At 59.2% G+C, this 23,353-nt stretch overlaps 1 protein-coding gene across 7 annotated transcripts; it reads right to left on the minus strand.

Moving 5' to 3' along the window:
• Positions 1-790: 790 nt before the first annotated feature.
• B4GALNT4 (beta-1,4-N-acetyl-galactosaminyltransferase 4) lies at positions 791-13,009 on the minus strand. 7 transcript variants are annotated; one of them, XM_032638710.1, is made up of 20 exons: positions 12,678-13,009; positions 9,714-9,817; positions 9,237-9,332; positions 9,062-9,157; positions 8,896-8,986; positions 8,717-8,814; positions 8,485-8,552; positions 8,214-8,292; positions 6,950-7,016; positions 6,685-6,819; positions 6,483-6,592; positions 6,264-6,364; positions 6,086-6,186; positions 5,099-6,005; positions 2,973-3,274; positions 2,652-2,805; positions 2,438-2,510; positions 2,184-2,337; positions 1,709-1,926; positions 791-1,237 (listed from the first exon to the last, which is right to left on the minus strand). In XM_032638710.1, exons 1-20 carry the CDS (start codon positions 12,826-12,828, stop codon positions 917-919), a joined length of 3,426 nt encoding a protein of 1,141 aa, XP_032494601.1. In that variant the 5' UTR covers positions 12,829-13,009; the 3' UTR covers positions 791-916. The 7 variants fall into 7 exon arrangements, with proteins under 7 accessions (XP_032494601.1, XP_032494602.1, XP_032494600.1 ...); XM_032638711.1 differs by having other exon boundaries at positions 1,709-1,835; positions 2,184-2,284; positions 8,717-8,817; XM_032638709.1 differs by having other exon boundaries at positions 8,717-8,817.
• Between the last annotated feature and the right edge of the window lie 10,344 nt (positions 13,010-23,353).

The following is a 23,353-nucleotide window of genomic DNA, read 5'->3' on the forward strand; positions in this document are numbered from 1 at the left end:
AAAGCCCCCAGAAGGGGCGCAGGCCTGTGGAAACCTCGATTTTAGGACTTCCGCCCTCCAGAGCCATAAGACAGGAAATTCCATTTTGTTTGTGGAAATCTGTTACAGCAGCTGCAAGGAACTCATATGGGCAAGCGCGCCCGGTGCCAGGCAGAGCACTGGCCTCCCTGCCGTGACTGGGACCCCAAGGAAGGGGGGGGGCCCTCGGCAGCATCATGCAGTCCGTCTGACTCTCCAGGGGGCTCCTGACCCCGGACTTCCACGAGACAAGTCAAGCAAACCCCCCGTTGTGTTTAAACCAGTGTGCATTGGGCTTTCCATTTATGGCAACTGAGTCCTAACTATACCCCAACCTGGTTGTAGCATGTCACCCGCCACCCCGGGGTGCCTAGTGTTCCCACATCCTTGAGGGTGGCGCAGGACTGACATCCAAGGTCTGTTTTCACAACAAAGGGGACTAAGCAGACGGTCGCAGGTGGAAAGGCCTCATGCCACGCTGGTGACTGGCGGCTCCACGCACAGGGTGGTGAGGAAGGGTCCCCAACCCCCTTGCCTCCAGGGCCCGATACAGAAGCTCAAAGGGAAAGTGCGGGAAGAGGTGAGTGGTCTCGAGGGTGGAGAAAGGTGCGGTCAGCACGGCGGCTGCAGCTCAGGTCAGGAAAGGGAGTCAGCAGCAGGCAGTGCCCAGGGCCACCGCGGGTGCAGGGTCTCTTGCTGCCGCCCGGGCCTACCTCTGCCCTCTCAAGAGAACCAGGCCCAGAGGATGAGTCAGAACTAAAAAAAATATTTCATTTCATTCTGAATAAAAAACGGAACAGACAAAACTCTTGGAAATCCTGAAACAATGTCATTGCTACAGCAAAATTTCACAGAAATCATCGCACAGTGCGTGGGGGGCAAGCCCAGGCCCCGCCGGCTACGACGGCCGCCTCTCTGGGGGGAGGTGGGGCGGCCACAGAGGGGGCAGCAGCCTGGGGGGCCAGAGAGGGGCAGGCACGGGTGGTGGCTGTGCCCCCGGATGAGCCCCGCCGGGTCCCCAGGGTCCAGGCTCAGAGCCTGGCCTCCAGCTGCCACGGCAGGACAGCAGCCGGGGCTGGGAGGGGTCGCTGGTCCTCAAGGGGCCTCCTTCCGGGCGGCCTTGCGGCTGCGCACGCCCCACATCCCGCGCTTGGAGTGGAAGTGGTGGTAGAAGTTCCGCACTCGGAGCCGCTCCACCTCCAGCCCTGCCTGCAGGACCCTGGGTGGGGAGGGCGAGTCAGGGCTGCCCCTCAGCCCAGAGGACCTTTGGGGGGTGATCCAGACTGGGGGTATGGGGGTGAATGGGGCTGCAGGGGGAGGGCATGCCTGTCAGGGCTGCCCCTAGACTACAGAACCCTGGGGGTGGGCTGGAATGGAAGAGCTCACGCCTCTGGTCCAGGGCCTGGGGTGTCAGGGCTTCCACTACTGTCCAAGCCCAGCAAGAGGAGAGGGACCCAGGAGAGGCCTGCAGGGTCTGGGGGCAGAGCTGGTTCAAGGGCTTCCCTGAGTCTGCAGGATCCTGGAGCTGGGAAGGGGTTTAGGGGAGTGGGGTGGGGTCCAAGGAGCTCTCTAGGCCTAGATCTGGGGGTCGGAGGGGGAGGAAAGCAGAGTCCCGTCAGCTCGTGAGGCCCCTCCCGCCCACAGGCGGAGGATGTGGAAGTCGCAGTCTCCGCTGGGGGGAGGTGGTCACCTGTCCAGAAGTTCCCAGTCCTCGCCTCCCCACTGGTCCCGGAACTCCTCGGTGTTCATGCCTCCAATGCGGTCGAAGTCGGACTTGTAGATCCCAAAGAGGCCGAAGCCGTTCACCTCCCAGTAGCCTGGCGGGGATGGGGTGCCCTTCAGACGCCGGGTCCTGCAAGCCCTTCCTCAGGAGGGCTCTCAGGGTCACTCCAATGTGTTGGTCATAACCTGGGAGGCCTGCGCATGACTTGGGTGTTGGAGAAGGTTCCTAGGGGCCGAGCATGGCCCTGGGGTTACTGGGGGGAGGACTTGAGGTCCTGGGCACTCTGGGGGTCCTAGAGGCCACAAGGAGTCCCAGGCGTTATAAGGGGCATTGATGGGGCCCTTGGAGTGGAAGTGGTGGGTTGGGAGGCCCCCGGGGGCCTGGGTTTTGCCCTGGCGTGGGTGGGACCCCTGACGTTACCGAGGGGCATTCAGGGCACTACCGTGAGGGTCCCCTGGCGAGCTCCCGCAGCCCAGCCGCATGACCACAGGCGCAAAGGCTAGCTTGCCCTCCACGCAGTGCTTGCGGATGCCATCCAGGATGCTGGGGGGGAAGTGGATGTGCAGGTCGCAGAGGAAAACGATGCTGCTGGCATCCTGGAGACAGCGGGGAGGCCTGAGCCTCGCCCTCTCCTCCGGAAGGGCCCCCCCGCTCCCCCATCTCATTCTCTCCACCCACACCATCCTGCCCACGCACCTCCACCGCGGCCACTCCAGCTTGCAACCCCGCGGAGCGCTCAAAGTTCCCGGTTCGCCTTAGGTATTGGTATCTGGGGGAGGAAGGGGATATGGGGTGGGAAGTCATAGCCACCCATTTCTGGGGCAGGGGGCGGGGGCAGGAAAACCCATGCCTGTCCGGGAGGAGGGAAGCTGTGCCTGACCCTCCCTGGGAGGTGGGGGGGCACCGTTACCTGGGCAGTGGCGCCGCGCGGAGGGCCCTCTCCACATCCATGTCCTCGCTCTCAAAGTCCACCAGGATGACACTGAAGCGAGAGTCCCCTGTACGGACGTGCAGCGCAGCCATGTCTGCCAGGAACTGTACCACCCAGCGCGCCTGGTTCTTCACTGGAGGAGGATGGGGATACTGAACCCACCTGGACCCGACCTGGCGGTACCCTGCCCAGGACCAGTGGCACTCCCCCCCTCCCCATAAGGCCTGCTGGACAAGGCCCCCCACCCCCCACCCCCCCACAATCCCAGGTGGCTGGCCGGCCAGCCCCACTCCCACGCACCTGGCACGATGAAGTGCACCATCACATCCTGGCGCCAGGCCAGGCGCAGTGGCCGGCAGAGCTCCGGGCGGCCGTCGGGGTGCGCGGAGGCGGCTGGGGAGACGGCTGGAGCGGGCTCAGGACTCTCCCCGTCTCCATCTGTGTCGCCGGCATGTGCCCGGGGCAGGCGCAGGAAGACGTACTCAGACAGGCGCAGCCGGCGCCCGCCGCGCTCCTGGAGCTCCAGCTCCAGGAGGAAACGGCTTCCCCGCGCGGAGTCCCGGCGCTTCTCCACGTTCACGATGCGCAGAAGAGCGTACCGCCTGCGGGGTGGGACCCAGTCAGCCCCCTCGGGCTCTGAAGCTGCGTCCACGACTCCAACCCCATTCTTCCCACAAGCCGCCCCCAGCCGCAGAAACGAGGTGGCCACTCAGGTGACGTGGGGTGGGGTGCCGCACGTCCCCCGTCCCCCACCACACCTCAAGGCCTGCTGGGGCGCTCCCCTTCTCAGAAGGCAGGCCCACACGCCGGGGCTCCCTCTCCGTGGGGCAGCCCACAAGGGAGGCGTCCCCAAGCCCAGGCCAGTCCTCTCCTCGGTGCCACCACTTCTGTCCACAGCTGCACGCTCAGAAACCTTTAGGGGAGCCCACGGCCCACAGGCCGAGGCTCAGACGTCTGAATTCTAAGCCGGTAAACGGTGTCTACCTTGTGGCCTCAATACCCCCTCAGGTTAGATACGCAAGCTGCCTCTTCCCGTGGGGTCATTGCCCTAGGTGTCCCCTGCCTGGATGCTCGCCCCAGGCTCCCTGCCCTCCTCTCCAAGGTCCTGGGTGCCTCCTCTGAGAAGCCTCATTTTTGCCCCCCCAGAACCAGCGCAGGGGCTGCCCTGATCTCTGGGGAAGAAGCCTCCGGGACTTCCGCCGCTGGCTCTTCCCCAGCCCTGGCCTGGGAAGATAGGGCCCTGCCCTTGACTAGGTCACTTCTCCCTTCTGCCGCACGTCCCCCCACTCCACCTTTGCAGCCAGTATCCCTCACCATCGGAGCCTACCGGTGTGACCTCCCAGGGGTCTAGATTCTTCCCTTCACCCCCTGCCCATCCCCACCATGCTCTCAAGTATCAGGGACTTTCTGCCCTAAACGCTCTGGGTCTGTGCTCTCGTTCCTTGGGGCCACCCACACCCTTGCACAGCTCAGGGAAGGTGGGGCTGCAGCCATGACCTTTCTGCTGGACAGACCCCCTCATGCCCATGGGACGATGAGCTGCTCTCAGGAAGCTCAGAGCCAAGCGCAGGCTTGCCTTCTCAGCCACCTAGAATCAATCTACCCCAGCGCCTGCCAAGGGTCCAGGCCATGCCATCGCTGCCCTGGACCAAGCCTGTCAGTCATGGGCTCCCCCTTCCACCCCCTCCTCTCCAACACAGCCATACGCTCGTCTATGAACCAGATGGGCCAAACCTGCGTCCTGCTCCAAACTGTGTGTATCAGAGGCAAGAAGAATGACTCCTGCACCTGGCCTTCAAGGCCCATGAGGCCTGTCCTCTGCCCACCAGCCTCCTGGCCAGCCTTTGCCTGTCTCTGCAGGTCCTGCTCCTACTTAAGGGCTCAGCACAGCTCTGAGAACCCCTCAGGGCCTCCCCTCAGGTCAAATTGGGGCCCCCACTCTCCAACCCCCATACCTGCTTGGGGTGGAGACAAGACTGGATTCCTGGGGCCTGGGGGAGACCAGAAGGGCCAGTGGGGCAGGAACCCTGAGCCCTCCCCTGAGGACCAAGACCCCAGCCAGCGAGGTGCCAGTGGGGAGAGGGATCCAGGGGTTCTTAGCTTGACCTTCATGTGTGTCTCTATCTGGAAGAGAGACCTGGGTGGCTCAGATCCATCCTCAGGTCCAGGTCCAAGGTAATAGGTGTGGGGTTTAGAGGTGCAGGACAGGGGAGCCAGCCCTGGGTGATGGGAGAAAGGCTCCTAGCACAGGACGGGGGCCCTGAGCAGTAAGGGGCCCCAGAAGGGTGAGAAGACACTTCCGGGGGGGCAGGGGGGGAGGGGTGTGTGTACCATTCCCAGAGCAGTGCCCCGTTAAACCCTGGGGAAGTCTGAGGGTCCCATGGAGGCCAAGGCCGTCCCTTTCCACGCGCGCCCCTCCCTCATACCCTCCATGGCGCGCGTTGAGCCGCTCCATGTACTGAGCCACCACGTCCACGGCCTCGGCCTCCTGCAGCTGCAGATTCCCCGACACATTGCAGCGCAGGTCGTTCCAGTCCGAGCGCAGCATCTCGAAGTCCACGCTGCCCACGCTGAACGTGCGTTGCCAGTTGATAGCGTCCTCGCGCCAGCGGCCGCGCACTGGGCCGGCCTTCTCTTCGCTGTCCTCCAACGCAGCCTCTTCGCCCTGCGCCCCTTCCTCGTCGTCCCCTTCCTCCTCTTCCTCATTCTCCCCGGGCAGCTGTGGCCTGGACACCTGGGACAAGCTCAGGAAGGAGGTCACGGGCTGCGCTTCGGACGAATAGTTCGAGTCCGTGGTGGGGGCCGTGAGTTCCGGCTCGCGTGCCTGGCCCTCTCGGCTCCCCTGGGTGGTCGGCGCCGGGGCCGGGGGCCTCAGCTTTGCGGCCTGGGGGCCGCCGGTCCTGTGGCCTCGAGCCCGGGGTGGGCGTGGGCGCGCGCGCAGCTGCACCCTGGGTAGGGGTCTGGGGCGCAGGAAGACGCCAGGGAAAGGTGGCCGGGGAGGGCCGTGTGGGCTGAGCGGTGCCGGGGCCCGGGGCGGGACCCGCAGTCCCGGCCGCACCCGCGTGACATACACCTTCGGGGGCCGCTCGGCCGCGGCTGCTGGGCGGGGGGGAGGGGCACGGCCCCAGAAGAGGGGAAGGGGGCGGGCGGCCCAGCTCAGCGCCCGCGAGCGCCGGGGGGTCGGCCGGCCCAGGGGGGCGGGAGGCGTTGGCAGGGCGGGAGTGGCCAGGGCCTCGGTGGGGGCCGCGAGCCGGCGGCCGCCCTGCGTTCCGGGCGCCTCGGTGGGCTCCAGACCGTCGAGCAGCTCCCCATCGTCCTCGTCATCCAGGAAGTCTGTGGGCAGCGCGGGTGGGGTGAGCTGCCGCGCCAGGGCGGGCCCAGCTGAGGGGGTGGGGGGCGCGGGGGGCACTCACCGTCTGGGTTGAGGAAGAGGAAGGCTCGGCGCTGCACCTCCTCCTCTTCGTCTTCCTGCCCCTCCTCCCGGTCCATCTTCATGTATTTGTAGAACCCAAACCTGGGGCAGGGGCGGGGCGTCAGAGACGAGGCTCGGCCGAGGTCCCGCCCATTCTTCCTTGGGCACCACCCACCCACCTTTCCAGATACAGCGGCGACTCGCGGTAGAAGCACTTGTTGTCCGTCTCCATGTGAGTCAGGCGTGTGTGGTCATTGGGATAGACGAAGGACAGGTACACCTGGGGCGGGCAGAGGGCTCAGGTTGGGGCGTCTTCCAGAGGGCCTGGAGGAGGCTCCGGGGACCCTGGGAAGAGGGAGGTCTGGGTCTCAGGGAAGACCTTGGTGAGAGGCACTTACAAACTGCAGTCCCTGGTATCTTGCGATGGGAAAGTCCTTGACGACGTAGGTGGGGGCGTAGGTGCAGGGCTCCAGCACATTCTCCAGACTCCAGGGCTCCACCCGAGGCGCTGCGGGAGGCGTGGTCACATTGTGACCTGGAACCCCTGCCCTGCCCCACCCCGCCCCCCACCCCACCCCACCCCGGGGGGCCTCCTCTCACTGAGGAAGAAGGTGTCTCGGGGATCCGGCCGCAGCATGTCAGCTCTGGGCTCCTCCTGCAGCAGGCGCCCCCCAACGTGGCTGGCTGGAGACTGGGGCACGTGGGCCACGTGGTCCATCTTCAGGGCTGACTCATCTAGGGGCAGAGGACGTGTGGGGACCCCAGGAGTTCCTAGAGATCCCTCCTCACCCATATCCAGACACCACCCCAAAGAGACCGCCCATCAGGAGCCCTCCCCTTTCCCCAGAGGCACTGGGCTCCGCACCTGTATACAGGGAGATGTGAGCAGAGCCTATGACCTCGAACTTCAGACCCGGCAGGAAGGCTCGCCACTGGGGGTTGGAGAGGGTGGTCAGGGCCAAAGGATGGGGGTCAAGGTGGGAACACAGCTGGGTCAGGGGGGAGTGAATCTTCCCTGACGTGGGGCTGGGGAACTAGTAGGGGCAACCCCTTCACGGATGCAGGAAGCTTGGGGTGGGGGGGTGGATGGGAGAGCGGTCCTGAGAAGGCACAGCAGGGAAGCTGGAGAGGCCTAGAAGGCTGGGGTCCCTGGAGGCAGGTAAGGATGCCTTTCCTGACACCCTGGGTGCTTCCGGACCTTCTGGTTATGACCTCTGCCCCCACCTCCCCCCGGTTCTGCAGCCACTGCCCTTCTGGAGGTCAGAGCTGGCCCCCCAGCTCCCCGCTGGACCTCCTCATCCCCACTTCCCCCACTTCTGTGGCTGTGCCTTCCCAGTCTCCCTTGCAGACTCTCCCTCCCCCACCGCTCTCATGTTGGGCTTCCTGGGGGCTGTCCCAGGCCCTCTTCCCTTCCCAGCTCATCCTGGGCCCTTAGTCACTCCCCCGGCTTCCACAAGATCACCCCAAATCTGCATCTGCAGGCTGGGCCCTCTGCTAAGCTGAGCCGGCGTGATACCCACCACACACAAACCAGACACCTGCAACCTCCCACCACCCCCTAGCCCACCCTGGTCATCACCCCACACCCAGCCAGGCTCAGGCTCTCAGTCGCTGGGCATCTCCCTCCGCACCGCCCCCCCTCCCCTGGACCTTCCACTTCTTCTATTCCCACCTCCCTGGTTCAGGGACCGATGGTTGGCCACCCACGAAAATCCCTCCCAACAGGCAGTGGCCAGAGGGTTTTCCCTGAAATGCAGATCCAGTTGCCTCATCCTTAGGAGGAAGCCCTGCTGGATCTGGCCACCAGACTGCTTGGAGTTCCAGAAGACTCCAGGTGGTTCCATTCCTCTGCTGTTCTCGAGACCTGGAATTCATCTTTGCACCCTAGATTCTCTCCCCACTGGTCTCCCTGTGAATGTCTCTCAGCTCTCAAGAATCTGCTCAAGGGTCGCTTCCTCTGTGAGCACAAGCCCCGTCCCTGAGCACCTGCTTTGTCAGCTAGATGGGAAGCTTCTCTGGGGGAGGCGGGCGGGGTCCACATCGTTGTCCTGCGGGGAGTGGCCGGAAAGAGGAGGGCAGGGCAGGGGAGGTGGGGTCTCCAGAAGCCCTCAGAGGGCAGCCGCACTCACGCCCACTTCCACGTGGTCCGAGCCGCGGTCATCCTGCTTGTGCAGTAGCTCAAAGTAGTACCTCCGGGAGGCCATGAGCCTGGGGACGGGAGGAGTGAGGGGGCGGGCCCGCCATGCCCCAGAAGCCCCAAACAGATGGGGAGCCTACAGGAGGTGGGGCTTGAGGGGCAGCATAGCAACAGCGGCTTCACGCATGCACGTGTCACCTAGTCCTCACACACAGACACACACACGGGTACACACCCATGCACACACTCCCACAGTCACTCACCGCCTGGGCTTGGACACCTGGGAGCTGAACTTGGTGAATTCTCCAGGTGCTGTCCACTCCGAACCAGTCTGGAGGGTAACAGAGAAGGGACAGGGGGCTCACCCTCTCCTTGGGGCACCAGCCCCATCCAGTCCCCACTCCTGAGAAGCTGGAGGGGACAGGTGACCAAGCCGCAGGAGGCCCACGAAGACAATGGGTGTGGATGGAGGGGCTGGGCTGCGCGTGGGGGTACCTTGCCCACAAAGGCCACCAGCTGGGCACCCGCCGGGCTCTCGGTTGGGCTCAGCCAGAACTCAGAGTTGTCATCCGAAGCCACGGAGAACTGGACATCTCCTAGGCCACAGGACAGGGCTCAGGGGTCGGTGGGGGCATCATGACACCCTGCCCCCCAACATCCTCGTCCCCCCGCACCATCTCTTGCCGGGTGGATGAAGCCGAAAATCCGGAGGCCGTAGTTCTTCCACTTGGGGGACACAGCCAGCTTCTTCACGGTGGTGCGAGTCTGGGGGGGCAGCGGCCTCTGACGTCAAGGCCCCCGCCCACCTGCGGGCCGGCCGCCCCCCACCCCAGCACTCACATGAGGGAAGAGCGGGAAGTGCAAGTTCCTCCTCAGATGGCCCACGGCGCCCCCGCACCAGTCCTCGAACACGTGCAGGTTCACCTGCCCCTTGTACTGGGGGTGGGAGGAGGGCTTACCTTCTGCACAGCTGCCCCCGGCCCTCCCCAAGGCCGAGCCACTGAGCAGAGCTCACCTCCTCCCGCCACGAGGGCGCCTGACGGGTGAGGTTGAGCGACAGTGGCCTTCCAGCCCCCCAGGGAAACAGCGCGTCTGGGTCCCGACCTTCGGGCTACGGGAGAGAAGGGGCACCAGGGTCAAAGCTGAGGAACGTGAGGGCAGGAAGAAGCCCCACAGCCACACGCACGCGCACCAGACACAGAGCGCGACACAGCCCGCCACACCCGCCGGCTCACTTCACAGAGATCCCTTCCGCGTGCAGCCACGAAGCCCTGACTCCATCACGCCCCGGCCGTGCACACCCACCCGAGCAGACCCTTGGCCACCCCACGTGCACCAGATGCGTCCGCCCAGGCTGGGGCCATGCTCCGTGGTGGAGCAGTGTGCCGCTGTGTCCTCCGTGCACACGGCCTACAGGTCCTGAGGCCACCGGCACAGGAGTGGCCTTGGCTCTCGTGTGTGCTGTGGTGTTCTTCCCCACAGCCCTGCTCACCACCCGCTCCTCCTCACGGCTCTCGCTGGAGTCCTCTGCCCTCTGTGTGGACAGTGCAGCCCGGATGCCCCGGCCATCTGTCACACCGCTCAGCTTCTCACCATCTGTGGGCGGCACATGAGGCGGGGCTGGGGTCCAGGCTCTCCAAGGCCACAGCCCCTGCCGCTGGGGTCAGGATGGCCAGTGGTGTCTCCACTGAAGCCCTCCCTCCCCACGTCTGCCCCTTCATGCTACCCGATGCCCCACCCTACAGCTGGAAGTGCTCTCGGCTGGGCCCTTCTCCCACATCCCACCTCCGTGGGGACGGCCCCTGCCTGCCTGAGTCCCCCACCTGGCTTTTCCCAGCCCCCACTGGCATGAGGGAGCAGTTATGTGTGTGCACATGCTAGCACATATGCTTGCACACACACACCCGTGGGGCTGTTGTCATCAGTGACTCTGCCTCCAAGAAGGCCCCCAGGATTGCTCTGTGCCCTCAGCACTTTTCCTGTGTGCTGGAGTGTTTGGTGTCTGACTCCTTTACCAGAACTGAGAGCCAAGGGTTAGTGCTGGAGCTTGTTGTCAGGTGAGCTGGCACTGTGGTCTTGAGGCTACGCCAGCCCCGGCCCATCACCTGCTGCCCTTGAGGCCAGGGCTCAGGACCAAAGGAGCCCTGGTACCCACCTGGGCAGAGGAGGGATTGGCACTCTGGTCCAGCTTCCAGAGGACATGGGGCCAAGGCGGCCCCGGAGGGAGACTGTCCCCCTGGGGATCCCTTCTGTGGACACCTCTAGAGCTTGGCACCCCCCTAACTCCCCAAGCCTGGGGCAGACCACCTCCACACCCCTGCCTCCCTCTGCTTCCCAGACCTCCTCCCTAAGCTGTGGGCCTGGGCTTCCATACCCTGGGATCTGAGCCTCCGAAGGCAAGGCTTCACTGTGTGCCACGTCTGCCTCCCCTGGTGCTCCCATCTGGGGACCCCCAGTCCAGGAACCCCTCTCCTCCAGGGCCAAGCCTGGCCTTCAAAGTCTATGCCCGTCCCTCGATCCAGACCCCAGGAGCTAGATTCCTGGACTGACACAGTTGGCCTGGGCCCTTTCTCTGGGGGAGGGGGCTGCCCGCGGTCTCGTGCCTGTGAGGCTCCGGTGGTGCCTGCCCACTTGCTTCTCCCCCCCAGTCACTGTCACCTGTCCAGCTGGGAGGTGAGCCCCTAAATCCCCACAGCCTGGCCCTGATGCTGCCTGCCCACAAAGGTAACTCTGTGGGTACTGGGAACCTTCCACAGTGGGGTCCCAAGCCAGGATGCCATCACTGTCCTGCAGGGGCTGAGCCCCAGCACAGCGAGATCCACACGGGCCTCCTGCCTCCTGGCTGCTGGACCCCGGGAAGGTAGCCTTTCTGGCGGGAGTGAACACAGTGCTGACAGGACAGTCAGGAGGGCCTCAGACATGTCCAGCTGCTCAGCTTCCCACAAGCCCTGCCCTGGTGGGAGCCCAGGTAGCGGGACAGGAGGCGGGGCTGCAACCCCGGGGGCGAGAGCCCCGGCTGGGTCTGCTCCTGGCAGGAGCTGCTTGGGGGTTTGATCTTCCATAACCTTGAACAGCTCCTGCCCACCCAGGAGCAGCAAGTACAGCTTCCTCGCTGGTCCAGCTGAGAGCAGAGGAGGCCTCAGAAGTGGGGTTCCCACACCTCCGCCCCCTCGCGGTTGCCGAGTTAGGCTCGCCGGCTGCCCGGGAAGTCAGGCTAGGGAGGACTGTGGTTGCTCAGAAAACCACAGGGCAGCTGAGCAGGAGGCTGGTCACGTCTGTGTCACTGGGTCACGCTCCGGGGTCCTGCCTTATTTGATGGTAGCTGGGGGGCCTCTATGAGGGACTGAACAGTGCTGGGGGCCCCTAGAGGGTGTGGTAGCTGTGAGATGCGTGGACTCTGGGGGTGGGGTGGGGTGGGACAAGCCTGTGACCCCTGGCCTGGGGTGTCTGTGGTGCCAGCTGTGGGGCTGAACAGGGAACTCTGGACCCCTTGGTGGGGTGGCCCAGGACTTCATGGGGCAAGATCATGGTTCTGAGTCTTTGGGAAGCAAGATTCTCACCACCCATCCTAAGGACACCTCTCTTCCTTGAGAAGGGCCAGGAGCAGCTTGGCTGGGACCATCCCTGCCCTGAGGTGCTTCCTTCTCTCTCTCATCACCGCCCCCCCCCGCCCCCCCCAGCACTCTACTCCTCCTCTTCCAAGTGTGTGTCAAAAGTCACCACCTCCAAGAGGCCCTCTGGGATCCCCCTAGCTAAAGTGGCAGGACTCCTCCCCAACTCTTCCCCACATCGCTCACCAGGACCTGATTTGTGGGTTCACTGTCTGTCCCCACTAGAGCGTGAGCTCGAGGAGCCTGGGAGAGTTCACTCCAGGCAGTTCGGTGCTCCCCAAGCTGGATCCCTATCCCCATGCCTCACCCCGCCTCAACACACAAGCGTCTCAGTCCCTGATCACAGGTTTACCTAGGGCACCTCCTCCAGGAAGCGTTCCAACTGCAAGGGTCAGCTCCCTCCCGCCAGTCCCCTCTCTCTCCGTCCTGAGGTTGGGTCTCTGCCCCTCCCCAGCAGATGCGAAAACCGAGGCTCTGCTAAGCAGGCACGTGTCGGAGGCGCAGCCAGACTTGGCCTCTCGGAAATCCCAGCATGCAGGGCCCGGTAGCGGAGATCTCCCCAGGAGCCCACCGTTAACCCCGTCACTCACTACCCGCTCCAGGCCAGACCCCGGCGTCCGCCGGGGTTCGGGGACGCTCCCCAAGAGGGTCGCGCACGTCACTGCTGACGTCATCGGCGTTCTGGCCGGGCTGAGCCGAACCGCGCCCCCTGCCCCAATGTCGCCGAGCTGGGAAGGGCGGACGGGGTCTCCGGGCGGGCCTGGGCGCGATGGGAGGGCCCGGGACCCGCGCTGATCGCGACCCTCACCGCCCCCCGCCCCCAGGGCGCGCGCCCCCTCCCGTACCTCGCCCGTAGCCCAGCCGCTGGCGCAGCGCGCGGCCCTGGCGCACCAGGCTCAGGTGCACGTACGTGAGCCACGCGGCGCAGGTGAGCAGCAGCAGCAAAAGCAGCAGCTTGATCTGTTTGCGGATCTTCTTCACCGGGAACCACGGCATCGCGGCCGTCTCCGCCCCGGGCCGCGCTCAGCGGCGCCGCCGCGGCCCCCAGCTCCAGCGCGCCCCGCGCCGCGTCCCCCGGCCCTGCATGGTCCTTTGTCCGCCGCCCGCGGCCCCAGGGTGCGGCCGCGGCCCCGGGCTGCCCTTGGCCGAGGGCACGGGGTGGGCGGCGGAGCGGCTGCCGGCGGTGTCCCCGCCCGGCCCCGCCTGGCCGCTCGGGCTCCAAGCTCCTGGGGGCCTCGGCGGGACGGAGCAGCATCCACGCTGCGGTGCTACCCACCGTGAAACGGGCCCGGCCACCGCGCCGCGCGAGCCAATCCGGGCCCGGCCAGCCGGAGGGGAGCCAATCCACGGCGCGGGGGGCGGGGCCGGCGTGTTAGGGTGTGCCCGCCGCTGGTCTCTACGCAACGCGCGCGCATCCACCTGGGCGCGCCGGCCCGCGCACCGCGGGGACGCGGGGTCCTGGGGTTGCGGAGGACCCGGGATGCGGTGTATGCGGAGGTGTGAAGGACCGGGGACAGGGGTCAAGGGGCAGAGAATGCACGAGACAAGGAGTGGTGCATAGGACCGGGGGACATAGGGACCCGGGGTCACGGGGTGTAGTGATGGAGGCCGCGGGAGGAGCAGGCTATGGGTCGGGGGACAGTGGGGACACGGAGAAGAAGGGTGTAGGGACGCGTGATGGGGAGACACTAGGAGCTTGGGGAACGTGAGGGGAAGGATGCGGGCAGCCTGGGCTTGCAGTTGGAGTAAGCCTCCTGCTAAGAATGCGGCCAGAAGGAATGGGGCTCAGACAACATGGGAAGAAGAAAAAGGAAGTTTTGGGGAGAGACATAGTAGGGTAGGTGATGGTGGTGGGTCAGGGGGGCTGGGGGCGCGTGGGTGCACAGGCTCCATGCAGGCAAGACTGAGGAGGGTCTCAAAAGCACCTGGCTTCACCCTGAGGGGCACGCGCAGCCACCAGAGGACTTAGCGTGGAGGGCCAGGGTCTGAGCTGGCTGCCAGGCGGACAGCGGCAGCAGAAGGGCGAGCTGGCGGCCTCCACTGAGGGCAGGGTGAAGATGAAGAGGAGGTGCCCCGGCTGTCTGGAAGGGGGCAGGGGGGAACCTAGCCCTCCCGTTTCTGACCTGAGCCTGGGGTCCGAGGTGTGGCTCTTGCCGAGCTGGAGGTGGGAGGGGAGTGTGGGCCGATGCTGAACTTTGCCCACTTGGCTCCCATTCCTGCCTGGGCCACCGCCACCTCTGCCTGCCCTGTCATCTCCTCCACGCCTCCCTCTGCCCAGCTGCCCGGCTGACTCCTCTCTCTGTCCCTTCCTCCATCCGTTAAAGTTTTCTGTTATTGTGTAACGAGCCACCCAGCATCAGGGTTGTAAAGCAACTGTTAGTTAAGCTCCTGGAGTCTGTGGTTCGGGACTTTCGATGGGGCCCCGCAGGACAGCTCTCCTCTGCCCCAGGATGTCTTGGGCCTCAGGTGGGAAGACGTGACCAGCTGGGGGCGGTGACTCCGGTGGCCGGGCTGGACTCATCTGGAGACTTCTGCACCCTCGTGTCAGGGCCTTGGCAGGGATGGTTGAGCTTGGCCAGGATGACTAACCAGAGCACCAGGGTACGGCCACTCCAGGGCAGTGGCCTCTGGGCTCCAGCAAACAGGGCAAAGCACCTGGAGAGTCATGGCATGCCAATTCTGCCACACGCTGTCATAGGCCACCCAGCCTTGAGAGGAGGGGACGTGGACCCCACCTCATCTTGGCAAGATCATCCAGGAAGTTGCAGTCTTAACACTGCCACACTACCCTTTTTTCCCTTTTATTTTGATCTCGGGGCATAGAATCAAGTTGGCCACTTTCCACCGTTCTGTCGATCTGTCATCTGTCCTGTGAGCAACACCTACATCTCTTCAAACCTTCCCCCACCCCATTCTTGTTCTTTCCCCTCCTCCAACCCCCTTTCCATGTCCATGTTATCTGCACCTTCATTAAGATATACATCACATCGTGTGTATTTTAAACATATATCAATAGTTTTGTGCTGTAAATCTCATTGTGTCTCTCCAGACCTCATATATAAAAATGCATATCTCCATGTTGCCGTGTGTGCACTGCTTTCCCTCTGCCCCCTGGTCCTCCACCATGTGCCCATTCAGCCAATAGATACCTGGGGTCCTTGTGAGCCAGAGACTTAAGGGGCACAGTATCTAACAAGGCAGATACGGTCCCTTCTTTCATGGAGTTTCTATTTTCCTAGGCAAAGGCACATGTGAGCAAGCAATAGTTTCCAGTGGTGATAAGTGCTGTGAAGACAATAAAGCATGATGATGGCCTAGAGAGATGAGGGGGAGGGTTTCTTCTTCCTCTTTTTTTTTTTTCAAATGTTGGGTTTCTAAATTTTATTTAATTAATTAATTTATTTTGGCTGCGTTGGGTCTTCGTTGCTGCGCGGGCTTTTCTCTAGTTGCAGCGAGCGGGGGGGCTACTCTTCATTGCGGTGCGCGGGCTTCTCATTGCAGTGGCTTCTCTTGTTGTGGAGCACAGTCTCTAGGCACGTGGGCTTCAGTAGTTGTGACACGCGGGCTCAGGAGTTGTGGCTCGCGGGCTCTAGAGTGCAGGCTCAGTAGTTGTGGCACATGGGCTTAGTTGCTCCGTGGCATGTGGGATCTTCCCGGACAGGGATCGAACCCGTGTCCCCTGCATTGATTCTTAGCCACTGCACCACCAGGGAGGTCCAGGGGGAGGGTTTCTTCTTCTAGAGTGATCACTAGAGGTTCACTGTTTTGGGAAGTGACATCTGATCTGAAACATAAACGAAATCTTTAGAAAGCAAGCATCAGAAAATGGGTGCCAGGGACTTCCCCGGCGGTGCAGTGGTTAAGGCTCTGCGCTTCCAATGCAGGGGATGCAGGTTCGATCCCTGGTCAGGGAACTAAGATCCCACATGCCGCAGCAGCACGGCCAAAATAGGTAAATAAATAAATATGTAGATTGTCTTTAAAAATGTGGAAAAAAAAGAAAGCTACTTGAACGTTAAAAATAAAGGAAAGTGTGTGCCAGGAGGAAAGTGTTGGGGACACTATTGCCTGGGAGGCTCCAGAAGGTCTCTTTCGGCCTGGAGGCCAGCAGGTGGATGAAGGGCAGGGGGCAGAGAGTGAGTGAGAGGCAGGTTGCCTCTGCTGGACGCGGCTGCTCCGTCAGCGACCACGTGTGGCCACGACAGCCTTTTCAGAGAGTAGCAGCCACCACCCACTGCTGTGTCTCCAACTTCACACAAGTTCCTCTTTTGCCCAACTCTGACCCAAACCATACAGGGAAGGGGATCTTGGGAAACGTATTCCCAGCTTAACAACAGAATCCCTAGCAGAGAGGCTCCTTGGCAACTCGGCACACACACACACTTCTACTATTTTTTTTGGCTGCTTTGGGTCTTTGTTGCTGTGCAGGGGCTTTCTCTTGTTGTGGCGAGCAGGGGCTACTCTTCTTTGCGGTGAGCAGGCTTCTCATTGCGGTGGCTTCTCTTGTTGTGGAGCATGGGCTCTAGGCACGCGGGCTTCTGTAGTTGCAGCATGTGGGCTCACTAGTTGTGGCACGTGGGCCCTAGAGCATGTGGGCTTCAGTAGTTGCGGCATGTGGGCTCAGTAGTTGTGGCACGCAGGCTTAGTTGTTCTGCGGCATGTGGGATCTTCCTGGACCAGGGATCAAACCCATGTCCCCTGCATTGACAGGCGGATTCTTAGCCACTGCACCACCAGGGAAGCCCCACACCTTCTACTTTAAACCACTCTTAACCACTGCACCACCAGGGAAGCCCACACCTTCTACTTTAAACCACTCTTAACCACTGCTCCACCAGGGAAGCCCACACCTTCTACTTTAAACCGCTCTTAACCTCCAAGTAAAAACAAAGGCGAAATCATGCTTCTGCTTGATATGATGCAAGTGTCCTGGCTACAAAGAGGCTAATCTCTCCAGAAGAGGCTGATGGACGTTTCACATCACTTTATCCGTCTTTGGGTGGTACGGACTCTAACTGAACAATATGTCCTCTTTAAGAATGTGGAACACTTGAACAATCTCAGAGAGAGTGTGTGAGCATTCATGACAAACACTGGGGTGTGAGGTCAGCTATTGTTAACATACGTTAGACAGAAGGGGTGGAAGAGGAACAGGGAGGAAGGAGGGCGGGTGGAACTAGTACAGGTGTACCTCGCGTGAAGGTAAGGATGAGGTTCTCGTTACTACGGCAGCCACGTGGCAGTAGCCGGCGCCTGTGTCCCCTGCGCACTCCACATCCCCGTGTCCCCAGCCACCACCTCAGCTGCTCATGGCTCTTTGTCTGATGGAGTGACCCCAAGGGTCTATGCCTGTTTTGGGTGGTTCTAGTTTTCTGTTGGTGTTTACTCCAGGACCAAGGGGCACTCAGAGACACCCTGGAGTGTCTCCTGCCTTCCAGACGTCGCCTGCTTACCCAGCTCTGTCATGAGAGCTCAGCTCCCCTCTATGACCGTCATCCCCGCCGGCGCAGTGAGCTTCTGTCGATTCCCTGGTGTGAAGAGCCCCCAGTGGCCAGGTGGCTGTCAGCTGCAGTCTGACATATGCCCCCTGGTGGATGTGCTCTAGGGCTTGCCTGGGACTGAGGGGATTCTAGGATGTGGGACTCTCAGTTTTAAACCTAGGAAAGTCCTGGCAAACCAGGATAGCTAGTCACCGTAATGCACCCCTCCCTTGGAATCTGAGACCACTGGACAAGCAGAGCCCAGAGTTGCAGGGATGGGAAGCAAACATTTCACTGGTGGACCTTTTGGGTTAGTAGAACACTGCTATTCCTATCTCTTGAGAGCTGGTCCCGTGGACCTTGGCTGTGCGAGACCCCGTAGGTTGCTGATTGAGAGCATTAACCCATCTCCATAGTCACGTCTCACAAAGGCCATTCCACCCTCTGTCCACCGTTCTACCAGGCTGGCTGCTTCGGGGAGATGGGAACATGCAGGACCGGTGGACTCCATGAGCATGGGCCCACTGATGCAGTTTACTTGCCGTGAGGTGAGTGGCTGGTCGGGAGTCATGCCGCGTGGAGGATGGCATAGGGGGATGCAGCTTTCTGTGAGCCCACGGGGAGAGGTTCTGGCAGAGCACTGCAGGCAGGGAAGGTACATCCATACCCCGAGGAAGTGTCTATTCTCGGACGAACGAGGCGCCGCCCCCAAGCCACTGCCCCTGGGAGGGAAGAGGGGCTAGTGCTGGTCTCTGCTTCTGGCAGTTGGGCTCTCCGCAGTGACAGCAGCCGGATAAGCCCTGGTGGGCGGATGTCCAAGTTGTGACGCCGCGCAGAGCCTCCCTTCCCCCGCCTCGGCCACTTGGCTCATAAACCGACTGGCCAAGGGCGAGAGGTGCCGGGGCAAGAGGCTGACGTGCCCTCAGAATGGGCCACCTTGTCCTCCTGATGCTGAGGCCCTCCACGGCTGAGGCAGCTCTCATGCAACACAAATTCTTTATACTTTGTTCACGCCCAGAGAAGTCCATGTGCATACTTTTCCCCAGATGTCCTTGTCACCAGTTTTCCAATCACATCCCTTCCTAGTGTCCGAGCATCCAGCCAGCTGGAGAGCTAGTCACTGCCCGTCCCCAGGGTAGGTCTCCGCCTCTTACCTCGTCCTGCAAGGCGGCATGAACAGCCAGGGCACTGCTTGTTCCTCTCTGAGGGCTCACCCTCATCTCTGTCCTGCAACCCCCTGACCGTCCACGTCTGGGCAAGGCCCGCAACCCCCTCTGTAACCAGGCCTGAGTTCCTTTCTTCTCAGGCACCTGGTCATCGGGAAGCCCCGCGAAGCCTTGCTGCATGTTGAGAGGGCTTAGGCGATGCGACGGCTACCTGGTCACGCTTGTTCATGACTCTCATGTGACTTCCTTGGGCCTCCGGGACCTGCTTGAGAGCAATCACATACACGCCACTTCCACTGACAGGGCACCGCTGTGCGCCTGGCCGTTCAGCTCGGGGGTCACACACCCGCCCACGACGGCAGCTCCGGTGGTATAATAACCGCGGCTCATGGCCGAGCGCTTGGTACCCAGGCGGTTATCTTCAGAACGTGGCAGAGCTCTGTGACACCGAGGGGCCACACTCAGGCACCTCGGGCTCTGCTGGGTGGTGCGGCCCCTATGGCAGGGTGACCTGCTGCCGGGCTGCCTCTTCTCTGAGCCTCTCAGCTCCAGGGTCAGAGTGGTACAGCCACACGGGGTGAAAGTCGCCTCCCAGGAGCAAGACACGTCAGGCATCAGGCCTCTTTCTTCCTGGTCGAAGGGACGGGATGCAGCCACTTGCCTGTGACTTGGGAAGGGATGTCTAGATGTGTACTGGGCTGCTGGACCCCTAGGCATTTCAGAGATGGCCTGGACTTTTTGTGGAGTTTACCTTGCACTCTGGTGTACGTTTGTCCTGCTGAGGGTTGTTGCTACGTCTGCTTATCGAGTTCGAACAACATGGCCTCACCCATGGAAGGACCAGTGTGGCAGCTGTGGGAGGGACCAGTGGGCCAGGTCCCCAGCGACCTGGTGTGACATGGGGTTGCTCTGTCTCTGAGGGAAGGCTGTGGAGGGGTGTTGCTGCCTCTTGAAAGCCGGCTCTTCCGACAGTCTCTACTAGCCGGGATGGAGAGACCCATCGCTCAACGGCTGGGCTCCCGGCTGGGAACCAGTGGGGCTTTGCTTCAGCAACGAAATCACGTCAGGAACAGCGGCTGTGCTTATGTTGTTGTAGCTAAAAAATCATCACCAAATCCAAGCTCACCTAGATTTTCTCTTATGTTATCTTCTAGAAGATTTATAGTTTTGGTCTATGATAAATTTTTAGTTAATTCTTGCGAAAAGTATAAGATCTGTGTCTAGAGTCATTTTTTTGCCTATAGATGTCCACTTGTTCCAGGAAGTTTGTTGAGAAGACTATCTTTCTCCATCGTATTGCCTTTGCTCATTTATCAAAGATCTGTTGACTATATTTGATTGGATCTATTTCTGGACTCTATTCTGTTTCATTGATCTATTTATCTCGTCTTTTGCCAAAACCAGGCTGTCTTAATTACTGCAGCTTTGTAATAAGTCACATAGTATCCGTCCTCCAACTTTGTCATTCCTTTCAGTATGATGTTGGCTAGTCTGGATTTTTGCCTTTTCCTATAATCTTTAGAATCAGTTTGTCAATATCAACAAAATAACTTGCTGGGATTTTGACTGGGATTGCATTGCATCTATAGGTCAAGTTGGGAAGAAATGACATCTTAACAATACTGAGTTCCTATCAGTGAACATGGAATATCTCTCCCCTTATTTAGATCTTTGATTTCATTCATCAAAGTTTTGTAGTTTTCCTTATGTGGATCCTGTACATATTTTTTTCTTTTAGATTTATACCTAAGTATTTAATTTTCTAGGGTGCTAATGTAAATGGTACTGTGCTTTGAATGTCAAATTTCCATTGTTCAATGTAAAATAGATAGCTAGTGGGAAGCAGTCGCATAGCACAGGGAGATCAGCTCGGTGCTTTGTGACCACCTAGAGGGGTGGGATAGGGAGGGTGGGAGGGAGGGAGACGCAAGAGGGAAGAGATATGGGAACATATGTATATGTATATGTATAACTGATTCACTTTGTTATAAAGCAGAAACTAACACACCGTTGTAAAGCAATTATACTCCAATAAAAATGTTAAAAAAATTTCCATTGTTCATTGCTAGTATATAGGAAAGTGATGTACTTTTGTACATTAATCACCCTGTAATAATTGCTTATGCATTCCAGGTGTTTTTTTATTTTGTTAATTCTTTGGTTTTCCTACATAGACACTCTTGTCATCTGTGAACAAAGATAGTTTTATTTCTTCTTTCCCTATCTGTGTATATTTTATTTCTTGTCTTATTTCATTGGCCTGGATTTCTAGTATGATGTTGAATGGGAGTAAATGGGAGAGGACATCCTCGCCTTGTGCCTGATCTTCAGGGGAAAACATCTGGTTTCTCACAATTAAGTATGATGTTAGTGGTGCATTTTTTGGTAAATGATCTTGATCAAGTTGAGGAAATTCCCCTCCATTACCATTTTATTGAGAATTTTATTTTTTTAAATTAATTTATTTATTTTTAAATTTTATTATTTATTTATAGCTGCGTTGGGTCTTCGTTGCTGCGCATGGGCTTTCTCTGGTTGTGGTGAGCAGGGGCTTCTCTTGTTGCAGAGCACGGGCTCTAGGCACATGGGCTTCAGAAGTTGTGGCACGCGGGCTCTAGAGCACAGGCTCAGTAGTTGTGGCACGTGGGCTTCTTAGTTGCTCCGCTGCATGTGGGATCTTCCTGGACCAGGGCTTGAACCCGTGTCCCCTGCATTGGCAGGCAGATTCTTAACCACTGCGCCACCAGGGAAGTCCCGAGAATTTTAATTATGAATTGGTGTTGGGTTTTGTCAAACTCTTTTCTGCATCAATTGATAAGATCATATTATTTTTCTTCCTTAGCCTGTAGATGTGATAGGTTACATTAATTGATTTTAAAAATATTGAGTCAGCTTTGCACACCTGGAATAAATCCCACTTGGTAGTAGTATGTAATTGTTTTGTGGTGTATAATTAATTGTTGGATTTAATTTGCTAATATTTTGTTGAGAATTTTTGCAGTTCCATTCATGAGAGATATTGATCTGTAGTTTTCGTTTCTTCTTATGTCTTGATCTGCTTTTGGTTTTATTAGGTTAATGCTGACCTCAGAATGAGTGAGGAAGCATTCTCTCTGTTTCTATTTTCTGGAAAAGATTATAGAGAATTGGTATCATTTCTTCCTTAAATGTTTGGTACAATTCACCAGTGGAACCATCTGGGCCTAGGGCTTTCTTGTTTGGAAGATTATTGATTGTTGATTCAATTTCTTTAATAGATACAGACCTATTTAGTGTATTTCTCCTTGTGTGAGTTTTGGTAGTCTGTGTCTTTCAAGGAATTTGTCCGTTTCATCTGCATCATCAAATTTGTGGGCATAAAGTTGTTCATAGTATTCCTTTATTAACCCCTTAATGTCTGTGGAAACTGTAGTGACGGCCCCTCTTTCACGCTTTCATTTCTCATTGCAGTAATCTCTGTTTTCTCTTTTTATTTCGGGTTAGCCTTCCTAGCAGTTTATCAATCTTATTTACTTTTTTCCCCTCAAATAACCAGCTTTTTGTTGTTTAGTTTTTTTTAAATTGATTTTCTATTTTCAATTTCCTTGATTTCTGTTCTCGTTTATATCATTTCTTTTGGCTTGTATTACCTTTCTTTCTCTAGTTTCCTAAATAAGAATTTTACATTATTGATTTTAGGTCTTTTTTTCTAATATATGCATTTATACTATAGATTTCCTTCTAAGTGCTGCTTTCACTACATCCCACAAATTTTGGTAAGTTGTGTTTTCATTTTAATTTAGTTCAAATTCTTTTTAAAAAATTCCTCTTGGAACTTATTTTTTGATTCATGCCCAAGTGGTCTTGGGTTAAGCTACATGCAGCAATTGAGGCTGCAAACGCTCAGTGACACTGCTCCCATGGTTTTTTTTTGGTTTTTTTTTTTTTTTTTGCGGTACGCGGGCCTCTCACTGTTGTGGCCTCTGCCGTTGCGGAGCACAGGCTCCGGACGCGCAGGCTCAGCGGCCATGGCTCACGGGCCCAGCGGCTCCGCGGCATGTGGGATCCTCCCGGACCGGGGCACGAACCCATGTCCCCTGCATCGGCAGGAGGACTCTCAACCACTGCGCCACCAGGGAAGCCCTGCTCCCATGTTTAAGCAAACCCACGTGCTGGAGACCCAAACCAGATTCAAGCTGGGCCACCTGTTCGGATGTGGGGATGGTGGGCCTCAGATGCCTCTGCATGGGGGAATAGGGCTACCTTCCAGCCATCATCACCTCTGATTATTGCCACTTAACACCCATCCCCAACCATGTGCTCTCATTGGACCACCAGGTTGTCCTGTCTTCATGCCCAGAGATCATGGTCAGAACCCCATCTACCAGGCTGGTGAGATGGCCCAGCCCAAGTCAGCACCTGGGTGGGTCACGATGGCAACAGATGGGCGGCTTGAGCCTGCCTTGGCTGAGTGGGGAGGAGCGTCTCCTCCCGTGTTTGGGTTGATACCACTGTCAGGCCCTCAGAAAAGAAGCTAAGGGTCATTGGAGATGCGACCTGCACCCCACCTGGGACTCGTGAGGGTCTGAGTCAGCATCCCGGGAACATGGCAGCGGTCGGGTCTGTGGGTCGCCTCACCCCGCAAGTGGACTATCGAGCAAGTGTGGGACACACCGAGCAGGAGTGGCCCAGCCCGTCAGCCCCTCCGACCTGTGACAATTTGAGTTTGGCTGAGGGTAGGATTATCTCGAGGGAAGCTATGGGCAGGGGGCCCCCATGCACCCTGTGTGTCCTTGCTGAACGGCTGGATTGCAGGGCTGACTGTCTGAGACCGAGTGCTTTCTGTCGCCATGACGACTGCCACTAGGCAAGTCAAGGGGACCCAGGGGGACCACC

Source organism: Phocoena sinus, chromosome 8, assembly GCF_008692025.1.
Source record: "Phocoena sinus isolate mPhoSin1 chromosome 8, mPhoSin1.pri, whole genome shotgun sequence".
Classification (NCBI taxonomy): domain Eukaryota; kingdom Metazoa; phylum Chordata; class Mammalia; order Artiodactyla; family Phocoenidae; genus Phocoena; species Phocoena sinus.